The sequence below is a fragment of the Rhinolophus hipposideros genome, assembly GCF_964194185.1.
Source record: "Rhinolophus hipposideros genome assembly, chromosome: 8".
Classification (NCBI taxonomy): Eukaryota; Metazoa; Chordata; class Mammalia; order Chiroptera; family Rhinolophidae; genus Rhinolophus; species Rhinolophus hipposideros.
The window spans coordinates 86740065-86752690 of NC_138054.1; the positions used below are offsets into that span (position 1 = coordinate 86740065).

Here is a 12626-nt window from a genome sequence, read left to right on the forward strand (position 1 = left end):
TACGACTCAAGTTCAACAGAGAGTCTGAGTCTAGAAATGTACAAGTCCGCAGACCAGAAACAGCTTTTGGGGCATGGGACCGGACAAGCTCACCTAGAGAGTAAGTCAGGAAGCCAGTCCCCCAGATGAGTCCAGTGAGCGGAGGTCAGAGGAATGGCAGTGAGGAATGTGGAGAGCCAAGAGAGTGGTGGCCCTTAGGCTAAGAAAAGGAAGTTTCAAGGAGAGAGCCATCAGCTTTGTCTAGAACTGCTGATGGGTTGGGTAAGATGGGGACTGAGAACTGAACCACTCCACTTCCCAAGGTGGAGGCGTGGCGACCGTGACAACAGTCTTAGTGGAGTAGTGGGGACAAATGCCTAATGGAGCTCCTCAGAGAACGGGAGGAAGAGGGAGAGACAGGGAGGCTATAAGCAACTCTTCCAAGTTTAGCTACAAAGGAAAGCAGAGAAATGGGGTAGCAGTTGGAAGAAAACACAGGGATAGCAGGGGACTCTAAGATAGGAGTTATTACATGACATTTAATGCTGACAGAGAAGGTCCACGACACTGCTTTCTCTCCAGTACCACCTGGGTCTCTGTTGAATCCGTCCCCGTTGACTGTACACACTTGAGGAGTTAAAGGCTTGGTAGGAGGCAGAGCTATGAGACTTCTGCTGGCTCTGTTAACCGGCTCTTCCCGATGCACTGGACAAATATTTACTACATGCCAGTACTAGGTGAACAAGATTGTCAAGATCCTTATCCTCAGAGAGCGTCACTTTTACAGGAGGTACATACAAATAAGCAGGCAACAACACTACTATAAATAAATTAATGATTATGCTTGTGGAAGTACGTGTTGCTACAGAAACACAGAAGAGGAACATCTGATGTGGCTTCTTAGATAAAATGCTGAGCTAGCTGATGGAGGTCAAGGACAGAAAAGTAACAAGGACTGAAGGTCAAGTAACAAGAGGAATCAAAACACAGAACACACTGTGAATTAGTCTGGCCTTACCTGGGGGCAATGGGGACCCATTACGGTCCTTTAAGGCAGAAGAGTGCCATGTGGGAGATGTGACTGTCATGTGGGTAAAGGACTGGGAAGAGGACACAGTGACACAGAGGTATGAGAGAGGAGATGATGGCTGCCTACACTGAGAGACGGAAATGGAAAGAAGCAGGAGAGGCAGAAAAAAGTAGCCGGACTGTGGAGAGAGAAGAGCCCTGTCACAAACCCAGTGACTGCCCATGTACAGGGAGGGAGCAGGGGAGGCTGAAAAGGCCAACTGTCCCGAGCCCAGCAAATGCAATGCATTGATAAGAGCTCGATTATTCTGTCCTAGCCATCTTGCTGTTTCCTGGGAATATCAGTCTTACTTTTACCCATTTGCTGCTATACTTACTAGCAATGATGATTCTGCCTTTAAATTGAAAACAGCCCTTCCTCCCCCAGACAAATTTCATAAATTCCGTGAGTGTTCCACAAACTGGGAAACCAGTCATTCGATGGTGATAATGTATTTCAAATCAGGAGCTACCTCCTTTTTCAAATACATTTTCAACAAAGACCCAGCATGTTGCTAAAAAATGCTGAAATGAGACAACAATGAAAACAACATCTGTAAGGCTCAGGAATTGCTTTACAGTGTTCATTTTTAGCCAAAAATCTGTGGTTTCTTTTAATGAAAAAAAAAATTTCCTTCCCTATGATTGGTAAACAATTCCAGATTTAAAACCGTCCAAAGTAATATGAGCCAAAACGTGCCCAGCTCTATTCCCCACTAGGACCCACATCAAAGTGTGTCCACACTCCACAAGGTCTGTTGAATTGTAAACATAAAGGAAGGTTTGGGGAACACGAGGAAGGGTCTGCAGTGCTTGCTCAGGACATAGACCACTTGTTAAGGACACGCAGAACATCCCGAAGCCGACAACCACATTGAACAGAACCAATCGCATCTGACCAGCTATTCCACCAACACGTAAATATTGTCTTTTTTCATGGAACCTGATTTTAGTTACATCAGGAAAAAGTAACTATCTTGAATTTTTGAAGGGGGGAAGTGCTGCTAAATTTTCTTTTTTAATTCTGCCACTAACAGTAATGAGGTTCTTTAGTATTTTTGTTGCTGTTGTTCAAACAAATGTCCTGACAGATCTGTTATCGACAGGCAGAACTTAAGTTTCTTTTCATAAGTCTCTGGGAAATAAACTTGTCTATTCTTGCTTCATAAAATGCCACAGGAAATTACAATCCTTTATAAATGTCATCACCCAAACGGTGCTAATAAAATAGCTTCAAAGGCATCCAAAATACTTTGTTGGTCTTTTTTCCCTGCAATTGTTTCTTGAGTCACTGCCTACAGTTTGAAATTCACCTCTTTGGGTCACTATAAACAACTCTTGAGCAAGCTCCGGTCTCTGCATCAACCGGACACATAACAAATTAAGACATAGCTCCCTCCTTTCTAACAGCAGCAGCCTAACTGTGGTGGCTCAACTGCAATGAGCACCCAGCCATCTGCCTTTCTGATTAACTTTCAATCTAGGCCTCTATGACTTCTTGTATTATGGAGGACCTAAAGTATTAACCCTCAGAAGGGACCGTAAAGAAAAAAGTTTTGTGGGGAGAAACACAAAGCGCCAAAACAGGAATTTAAATTCTAACAAAAAACAGAAACACTTTTCATTCTCACATTTTTCATTCTGATATCTAAAATCAAAGGCGTTTAAACAAGTAATTGTTAACTAAAGTAAAAACATACCTAAGGTGTATAAATTGTAAGTACAGAGCAAGACCAAATGTTTACCAAGTAAATACACCAACATGCCCACCCACAGATCAGTGATGGATTAGTACTACACCCCAGAAACCTCCTCATGTCCCTGCCAGTCTGACTTCTGTCGCCATAGCTTTGTTTTGATGGTTTTGAACTTTAGAATTTATAAATGCAAACACATAGGATGTTTCATTTTATTTTAACCAGGGAATACTCTTCATTTTTAACAAGGAAGGTCTTTAATAATTTTTTTGAAGGGGAGGTTTGATGTGGAAAGCTCAGTTCACCCTATTAAATGTAGATGGCCCTTTTGCTGTTTAACCCTTCATAGTTCTTGGATGATTCTCAGAAGGACATACAAAATTAAAGTAACTGGTGATACATAATCCAAATCATGCCAATTCCAATACCCAAGCTTACCTTCCACAGAATCTCTCATATTTGCAGAAGTGGAATCTGGCTCACTTGTCTTCAGCTGTATGTCTTCGGTTTTGTTTCCTTTGTTTTTATTTTCCTGGGGTTTTTTCTTCCCTGAAACACAGTATGTATTTATTCATTCATTCATTCCCTCACTATTATCCTGAATTCTTGAAGGTGAATTACTATTCCAATCACAGCAAACTGTCTAATTCTAAGCAACTATCAGTTCAAATTCCTAAAGAAAGGAACAGATGATAAATGTGAATATTTTTAAGTCATGTCAGAGAAAAAAAAGAAACCCATTAATCCTGTTAATCCTGTATTTCTGAGAATTTGGGGCATTAGTTCCCTTGTAGTTATAATAGCTATCAAACTAACAGATAATACAGTGGTACCTCAGTTTTCAAACGTCTCTGTTGACGAACATTTCGGTTTACGAACGCCGTAAATTTTATGGATCTATGGTATCATTAGATAGCAAAATTCATGCTAAATTTGCAATTTTAGGGGTTGATTTTAAAGGTCTGGAATGGATTAATCCATTTTGCATTACTTTCTATGGGGAGACCGTGCATCGGTTTTCAAATGTTTCAGAACTCGAACGGTCTTCCGGAACGGATTACATTCGAAAACCGAGGTACCACTGTATATTCTAGAAAAGTTAACAATATTGGTGTCAAAGGAAAATTAGGTAACAGCACTGGGTTTCAATACACACAGAACAGGGACTGGCAGAGAAGTCTGCTTATTTGTCAGGAGCACATCAGCGGAAAACATTAAATATCCATAATTGTCCAAGTAAAGCAAGAAAAGCAGAGATTGTGCTGCACTGCAAGGGGCACACATGCACAAAGGCTCAAACATCGAATGCAGCATGAGGATGAATAATTCCCTGTCAGCCGGGACGGCACTCAGCGTCCTGAGGGACTCGCCTCTGGGTCCAGAAGAATTCAGTACTTCATTAACAATTCGGAGGATGGACTTCAGGACACACTAACTGCATTCCAAGTGATACCACAGTTCAGAAGATAAGATAAAAGCAAGCACATTTCTGACAAGCTGGAACAGTGAGCTGTTCAAGTCACGAAGATACTCAGCAGGACAAACAATTCTCTACAGAAGTTACTACCACCGAAGGCGCAGAAGCCCCGTCTTGGGGATTTGACCAGAATCTGTGACGCTTCTGGGCCATTTTTCACATTTTAAATTTCCCGTGCCTGGTAGCTTTTGCTTTTCAGTTTTCAGATTCAGAGTAAGTTCCTCTTCATCTTCCCCAAACAGTTTCCTTCTCTTTCTGCAATGCTCTCTTCAACCAGGCCTCAAAAGTTCCCAGAGCTGTCCCTTCTCTTTTGGAGCAAGCCTCTTGCCACCTTTATCTCTGAATTGGTAAAATTACAAACTAGAAACCACTCGCAGCTTCCCAGAAATGGTGTTCTCCCTAACCAAGAATTGTGCTGCTCACTACAGACCAGCACAATTAACTAAAATATAGATCACAGGAAAATTGGGGTCAGAGACATAAAATATCATCATTGCAAAAATCATGATGATTAAAAATAGAAACATCAATTACAACGAAGCAAATATTAATCTCCCAAAATACCACCATATTCTGATAAATATTTAAGAGCTACAATAGGAAAAATAGTATAAAATACTTAATAACTAGCCATTTAATGTTAGTCTTAAAAAACAAATTTTAAATCCCCGAATCTTCAGCTTGTAAGAAAACAGAAGTTTTCTGCAACTACTATGTAAGAGTTCCCTCAAGGTAAGTTCCATTATCAGTCCATTCATTTCCAAAGGCAGCTAAAATGGAACTCAGGACACAAGCATGACTTCACTGGAACCACATGCTGGAGTGGAGAGAGCAGAGGTCAATTCATGTCTTCAGGGGGAAGGATCATGAACCAATCCCCTCTGCAAGGGGCAAGGCCATGCAAACACGTCACATCACGCTGCAAGAAATCGCCTCCTCTTTCTCCCTTTCTCCAGTCTTTCTCCCTTTGTCAACGGCACTCCGCGTCAATCTGATGATGACACGGGATCCTGAGGAATCCAGTTATGCTTAAGGGAAGTTGGATTCTAATCCTTTCAACCAGTTTTCTTATCGTCACCATGACACATGCCCTCCCATGTGTGGCGCCCAGTCCATCAGATTACGGGAAGTAAACAATGCAAACACCAATGACTGGCTACTCATGTAACCGCTCTAGTTGTACAGCTCCCGGTGCCTCAGATCCGTGCAATGGGGCTCCTACTGCCCTCAGACGCTCAATTCAAAAGTTGCATTCAGAGAAGGTTTTCCCTGGATGAAAACATGTCATAGGACATCCCTTAACAGGCCAAGGAATATGACCCTTTCCTGACTCTTAATTTCTATTTTGTGCAGGTATGGGCTTTCGAAAAACATGAAAATGGAGATATGGTCTAAAGCTTGCTTCTTATGCATAAACTTTACATACATTAAAAAAAGTCACACTGTAAAATTTAATAGAAATACAAATGTCAATACAATCCCTTGCAAAAGCAATTCAAAGATTTTCTGCAACCTCTCAAGTAGGCCAATAAGTAAAGAGTATGAGATTTCTAGACTTATAAGAAAGCAAAGTACAACTTGAATAACAAATACCATTCATTAATATGTACTCAGAATGATATCACGTATTTACTAAAAGGAGTAAGTGCTATTTAAAGTTTTATTCCCTGCCTAAAAGAAACACCTAATTGACACTAGATGTCAAACGTCTATTTTTGGACTCAGCAAACCTAACCAGTGACAAGTGCCTGGCCGCCACCAGTGCCCTTTTTCAAAACCACAACCAGGAAACCCTGACTCCCTGTGAAGAGAAGCCACTTGTGGTAGGGACATCTGCACCCTATTCAGAAGGCTAACAACTTTCCCACCACAGGCTGCTGCAGGCCGGATACCAGGACATCGCCACCGCAGCACACGTGACGCGGGGTCAGATCAGGCTGCTGTGGGGCTGCCTGAGGATGGGAGGATGTGGAGCAGCACCCGCGACCCCCACCACTAGATCCCAGCCAGGAGTAGCACCACCGCCCTTCAGGTTGTAACAAGCACAAGTCTCCAGACATGGCCCACCCTGGATGGGGGTGGGGGGGCTCCCCAGATTAAGAGCCACTGGGATAAACCAATTTAATATGGGTCACTAAAGACATATGGGGCTCTGCAATCTATACATTTATTAAAAGACGAAGGAATAGAACAATTAAATTTACCTCCAAAGTATCTTTTGGTGATGACTGATAGACTCAGTTTATGATGGAAACACATCGTCTCTCATGAATCTAATTACTATTCATTCATGGCACTGAGATTATGGGACACGAGACGATTTTCTCAGTCTTTATCAGAACCATCTAACACTCGAGCTACTTCCCATGAGAACCACAGACGAGAGGTGAAGGAGATACTGAAATCACCTGTCTTACCTGCTATTTTGCAAGAGAAACTGCAGACCAGGGCCCACAGGGATTCCTCAGTCTATGACGGGGCAGCAATGAGAAGCTGGATGTCCTGACTCACTTAGGTACGGGTAGGGTCTCTCACAAAGCCAAATACTGCAGTAACGGGGGTGGAACCTGTTACATTTCCTTAAATCAGTACATTCCGCCGCCCCTCTTCCCCATACTTGGTTTCTGTTCTACATGTGATCAAATTAAAGGAAAAACACAAACAAGCCTATAACCAAAAATAACCTGAATGACAACTTTTACAAAGGGGATAGGACACTCGTTAGTCTCTATGAGGCAGCAGGCGCCTCGAGAGCTGGTCCCGCAGAGCCCGCTGGGAGCCTGGTAAGTACACGTGTGCACTTACCATCAGGTTCCTGAAGGGTCCTACACAGAGGCTACTGCCAGCTGCGTGCTCCACTTGCTCTAAACAAGAAAGATACAGGAATGAAACACAAGGAAAGTGAAATGGAAATGACAAAGAACATAATGAAGGACAGGACAAAACTATGCATATAAGGAAAAGAAATACACACATAAATATGAAGAAAACTGAATGAAACAGAAGGAAAACAGCAGTTATCTAACACCAAGGTTTTCACCAAAAAAAAAGAAAAAAATTCTTTGTGCTCTTAGTTGGGGATAGGATGTGACATACTTACTCGCAGGTCGGTGCCATGCCCAGGTTGTAAAACTGATGCTCTTAACACTGACGTACCACTCTGCTAGAAGAGTCCCAAGTCCCATCCATGCCTCTCATTTTACAGACACCCAAGGACCAGAGATGTGAAGTCATCTGCCCAAACTCTAGTCAGAATTAAAACCCGAGAATGATAATGCTGTAAGTGCTCTTTCTACTACATTTACTTCTTGAGACCAAAAATGGCATAATGAGTTTCTTATTCTTTACAAAGCACTTTATACCCATTATTTCACTTGGTCAAGGGCAAATGAAAGTGTTTAGCATAAAGACTTCCTCTGCATTTATAGAAAAACAATCAAATTGAGATGCAATTTCTTTTCCATTTCAATTTTATCTTATGCTAGAAACAAATATCAGTCAACAGAACCCAACCTAAGCAAATATGATTCACCATGAACAGCATCCACAAAACGGGATTTTCTAGTGAAATCGCTGCCATCCAGAGAAACCTGACAGCCATAATGACCACTTTGTAAAGACAATGCAGCATTATACTACTGCTGCCTGGGAGTCAAGGAGCAAAACCCAAACTGCCTCCAGCATCACATGAGTAAGTTCTGGATTATGTTCTACTCTTCTAACAAAGTGGACAAACACTAGGAAATTCTAGAGAATATTGTTTCACTAAAAAATGTCCACACATCAGAGGGAATGCAAAATTCTAGATGCCTGTTCAAGTTAAATTAAAAATTCATCACGACAGTGAAGGCTCATGCATTTGGTGATTTACAGACATTAAATTTAGAACCACACGTAACTCTACATGCGCTGCCTCCTCACTGGGGAACTACGCAATTCCCAAGCCTAAAACCAGAATTCAGTCTCAGTGCACGGAGACGGGACCACCCGATCTTTGGGAGTTCACCACCTTACTCACATACACACCAGGCAGGGCCCCACCTATGAGCGGCACAGTGGTACCACGAGACGCCTTGGAGATGGGCTGCCCTGCACAGGGACAGACACCAGCTCCCCTAAAGCTGGGTCGTGCCTGTGGCCATTAGGTCCTCACCACTCCACCCAGCCCTGCATCCCTGCAACTGGACTTGCATCCTCTCCACTCCACTGCGACTGCACTTCCCACGGTTACCTCGGATCACATCATTGCAAAATCCAAAACGTCTCTGGCCTTCCTTTGCCCCAAGTTTCTCCTTCACATTTGACAGCCTGGTGGGTCTTACATTCTGAAAATTGCTCTCCCCAGGTTTATGGCACTATCATCTAGAATCTCCTCCTTTTGTGAGCATTCTTTTGTAACATCTTCCTCTCCTCCCTACCCCTAAACGAGAGGCTCCCTCATAGGAACCTGAAGCACGCTTTCATACAAGGCTGAAGAAAGGCTTCTACAAAGTATTCAGCTAAGCTGAGGGTATTAGAGAACGGAACAGACCAGGAATAATTAAGGGGTTCATTGAAAGGTAAGAGGGAGAAGGAGGCTAAGATTTGGGGCAAACGGAACTTTAAAGATGGTCTCAGTCGGCTTCCCAAACACACCTCTCTGAGCTCTATCTCATTACATGAATTGCCTAAATCTCACAGCAAATTTGTAACAAAACTAAGACTTTTTATTCCCACCCAATTCATTATTCTATTCATTGTGTTCTAGCACCCTTGTTAGTGACTTTCTGGATTCTAATTTCACCCTTTAAAAAAAGAATTAACAGTGCCATGTGTATTTCAGACAAGTTTGAGAAAATCAACATAAATACTTCAAGTTGTTATACATTCCTTTGAATTTCTGAAGGCAAGGCTGTGATTTTCGGATAGCAGGCCAGCATGGCACTGACGTAAGCACAGCGCTGTCTGGGTTAGGGAATAAGTCAGAGTTCTGAAAGCAAAGAAAGCTTAACTGGGGAAAAAGCATGAAGTTCATGTTCAACGACTTTTTACAGGATTGAAAAAAGAAAAACCCAAGCACTCTAACAGATCCGGTAGTAAGGAAAGTGAATTAATGGGAAATAACAAAGTTGTCTGCTTAAAGAATGACCAAAGTGATGCTGTTTGTGAGCTGGTACAGGGCGGTCAGAGTTAGGGCGCAGCTGTTGACAGCTGGTGACCATTCTGCAGTGGGTGGGATGAGCAGAGAGAAGCTGGAAATGGACATGTAAGTTTTTCACAAGGAACTGACAGTCCATCTGAATACCTAACATACACTTTAAAAAAGAAGGCACTGACTTAGGTACCCTGAAGTCATCAAAAGCCACTGACAGGACAATCGGGAAACCTGGGGCAGCAGGACTGACAGAACAGCACAGGGGGTGAACATGTTCATTAGATGACCAGAGTGGCCCTCACAGCAGGCCAGGGTGAGATCAGTGGGCAAACAAGCGACTAGGGGCCTTAGGCCATCATCCAGGTGTTTGAAAGAGAAATCGGAAGCAGTAACACGCTGTTACAGTTGGTGTTTATGAAAGTAATACACTACACACGATCTATAGATTTCTTTTACATGTAAAGTAACTACGAAATGTACTTGATAGTAAAAAAACTTCTGTTAAGCTCCTTCGGTATAATTTCAAATACACACACACACACACACACACACACAACACACACAAACACACACTATATATACACTATATTCTATGTAATATATACTACATAGAATATAGTATATATATATATATATATACATAGTAGCTAAACTTACCAAGAACTGTCTGTAACCTAGAGGCAAATTATAAAAACAAAACCTCTCCAGTTTTAAGTTGTTCATGATATTAAAACAGGGCTCTAGGCTTTGCTTCCAACAGAAACAATGGAAAAGTTCTGGATACTGTGGTGCTGCAGATCACAGTATAAATTCCTGGAATGCCTGGTCCTGCTACACAGCCTTGGCTGCCACGAGGCTCCGGCTCCCAGCTCCACCAAATGTCAGGCTGATGGGAGCACATCTGAAGGGTATTTTTAATTTCTCTAAAAAGGGCTTTTAGTGGCTTTGACTGGGTAATTCCAAACACTAGAAATAAACTTCAGTAAATTCAGATTAAGAAAGCACTAAATTTCCTTACGCTCTTTACAACCTCAAAAGGTCTTTAAAATGATTTTAGAGACCAACTCAATACCTCTGAAACTTAAACAAGTGCCTCGTCTGTTGTTTTATAATTATTTTAATTTCCAGGGTTCTCATGGGTTTTCAGGAAAAAACATCTAAAGTCTGAAAACCTTACTCATAAAAAGTGAATTGGCAAATAGAAAGTACAGAAGTTAATTCAAGTTCAGGTTATCAGTCCCTCATGAACAAACTAACCAGGACGGGAACTGCGTGGGGAGGTGGTTTCTTCCAAGTGCCTGGCAATCCCCTACAACAGAGGGGACAGCCACACCCTTGAGAACTGTTTAGTCTCCGCTAAAAGGAAAGCCATTTTTTCCCTCTCAAAGCCCATGATAACTTTTACAGTACTGTATCCAGATGACTTAACTATGAAATTTAGTTTAAAAATATTTTCAGGAAGTAAAATCTAGATAGAAATCTGTGTCAGGACACAGTTGCAACACTCAAAATTCATTCTTTACATTTGTTTACAGAAATGCTGACAGGAACAATGGTCAAACCATACCACTGGTTAATAAACTCAGCCTAAGTGTATCCATTAATGTAAACTGAGAGGCCCTACACGGAGGCGCTGGCAGGTGGCTACACTGATGAGATACCGATGAGGGTACAGTACCTGGTCCCCTACCTGTTCGTATTTTCTAGTTTTTCTCGATAAACGGTTATGTTATGCAAAAAATATATGAAAGATTTTTTTAAAAATACCTACAAGTGCAAAATTAATGAGAAAGCTGAAAGTGTTTCTCTTGGTTGAGATTAACATATGTAATTTTATAAAAGTACAATTTGGAGAAGGCCCGACTTTCTCCTCTGCCTGTACAGCAAGATGTCTTGCTGAAGTATTTGTTTTCCAACTTCTACCTGTACATACACCCCAGTGTAAGTGTCCGGGAAAAAACCCTATCCTCCGAAACACCCAATCCACAACAGACACATGGTTACAAAAATTTAAGAGATTTAAAATATTCATAACAGACATTATTAAATAATCAAAACTGATTAAGCATTCAAATTACCACTTAGCTTTTGGGGTATATCCTTCAACTCTTTCCTATGAATAGCATTACTTCCAACAAAAAAATTAATTTGTCTCCTCCTTTTGAAGAGCCACACGCCTCCTCATCTTCTTGTTTCGCTGCCCTTGGTTATGACACCCATCACTGTTTAATCAGAAATCTAACTGAAACAATCATGTTGAGTGCCTCCCCGGTCTCCCGCCAGGGTCAATGTTTTGGCAGTCAACAGTGATCGTCACGAGCACTGTTCCACTAGCTTTTATTTTGCTTCTCCTAAAATGTAAAAATTAGACAATGGCATTTGAATATGCCACATTTTGGTAGAGGTTTAAGAAATTCATTTATAAAAACAAGAGAACTTACAGAGATAATACTAAACTACCTAGTCCCTTGAATTTACCGTGAAATGAGACACTTTCATTCCAGGATCATTTTTAAGACCCATCATGACTACAGCTAGGTGATCTCATTCCCGTGTGTCCAAGACCTCGGCCGTCCTCCAGCCCCTTCTGGCCAGCAGATGTGCCTCTATCTGCTCAGAACTGGAGCGCCAGTCACTCCAGGAGAAGGGGGTGACCGGCTTGGCGCTGACACATGCGCACAAGCTGGCACCAACTGACCTCTGACAAACTCCAAACTAAATGCCAAAGCCACCTTTCAGACTCAAGACGCAGAAAAGGAACTAAAAGGTAAAGAAAGTAATTATTTTTTAAATAAAAATTACATTTAGATTCAATTCTAGATTTTTTTTTATACATCTCTACCTAAAAGCAAATGCCTAGCCTACTTAACACATCTCATTCTCTGAAATATTAGCCTAAATCAGACTACAGTACTATTCAAATTTAGTCCAAGCTCACTATTTATGCTAGATTAAAATTTTTCCCTCTACATATTTTGTCAAGTTTCTGGAATAATGGGGAAGTAGAAGACTTTTGATCAATTTTCTTGCTGCACTTTGTGAAGAGCTACAGGGAATTCCTATATATTCTACTACAAAGACGTCTGCCCCAAAGGAATGTAAATTTGAAGTTGTATGTCTAACTTTGAGGAAAGCAAGCCCCTTTGAAGAAAGACCCTACTAATGTCAACAAGAGCAAATTTTGAGTGGAAAAATGTCCTCGAGAAGCTGTATTTCATTAAAAAAAAATTTTAAGGGAAAGGAAAGAAGGAGGAAGAAAGCAGGCCAGAGG

At 41.5% G+C, this 12626-nt stretch overlaps 1 protein-coding gene across 4 annotated transcripts in view; it reads right to left on the reverse strand.

Moving 5' to 3' along the window:
* Positions 1 to 12626, reverse strand: part of PRDM2 (PR/SET domain 2) — a 114336-nt gene that overhangs the window by 39836 nt on the left and 61874 nt on the right. For 2 of the 4 annotated variants that reach the window (XM_081057089.1, XM_081057090.1), the window contains exon 7: positions 3183 to 3293. The exons of 1 other annotated variant lie outside the window; for it this stretch is intronic. In XM_081057089.1, coding sequence (XP_080913215.1) covers positions 3183 to 3293 — 111 coding nt within the window. Of the gene's footprint in view, positions 1 to 3182; positions 3294 to 7026; positions 7053 to 12626 lie in introns of those variants that run through there. One more of the 4 variants, XM_081057091.1, reaches the window with a different exon arrangement.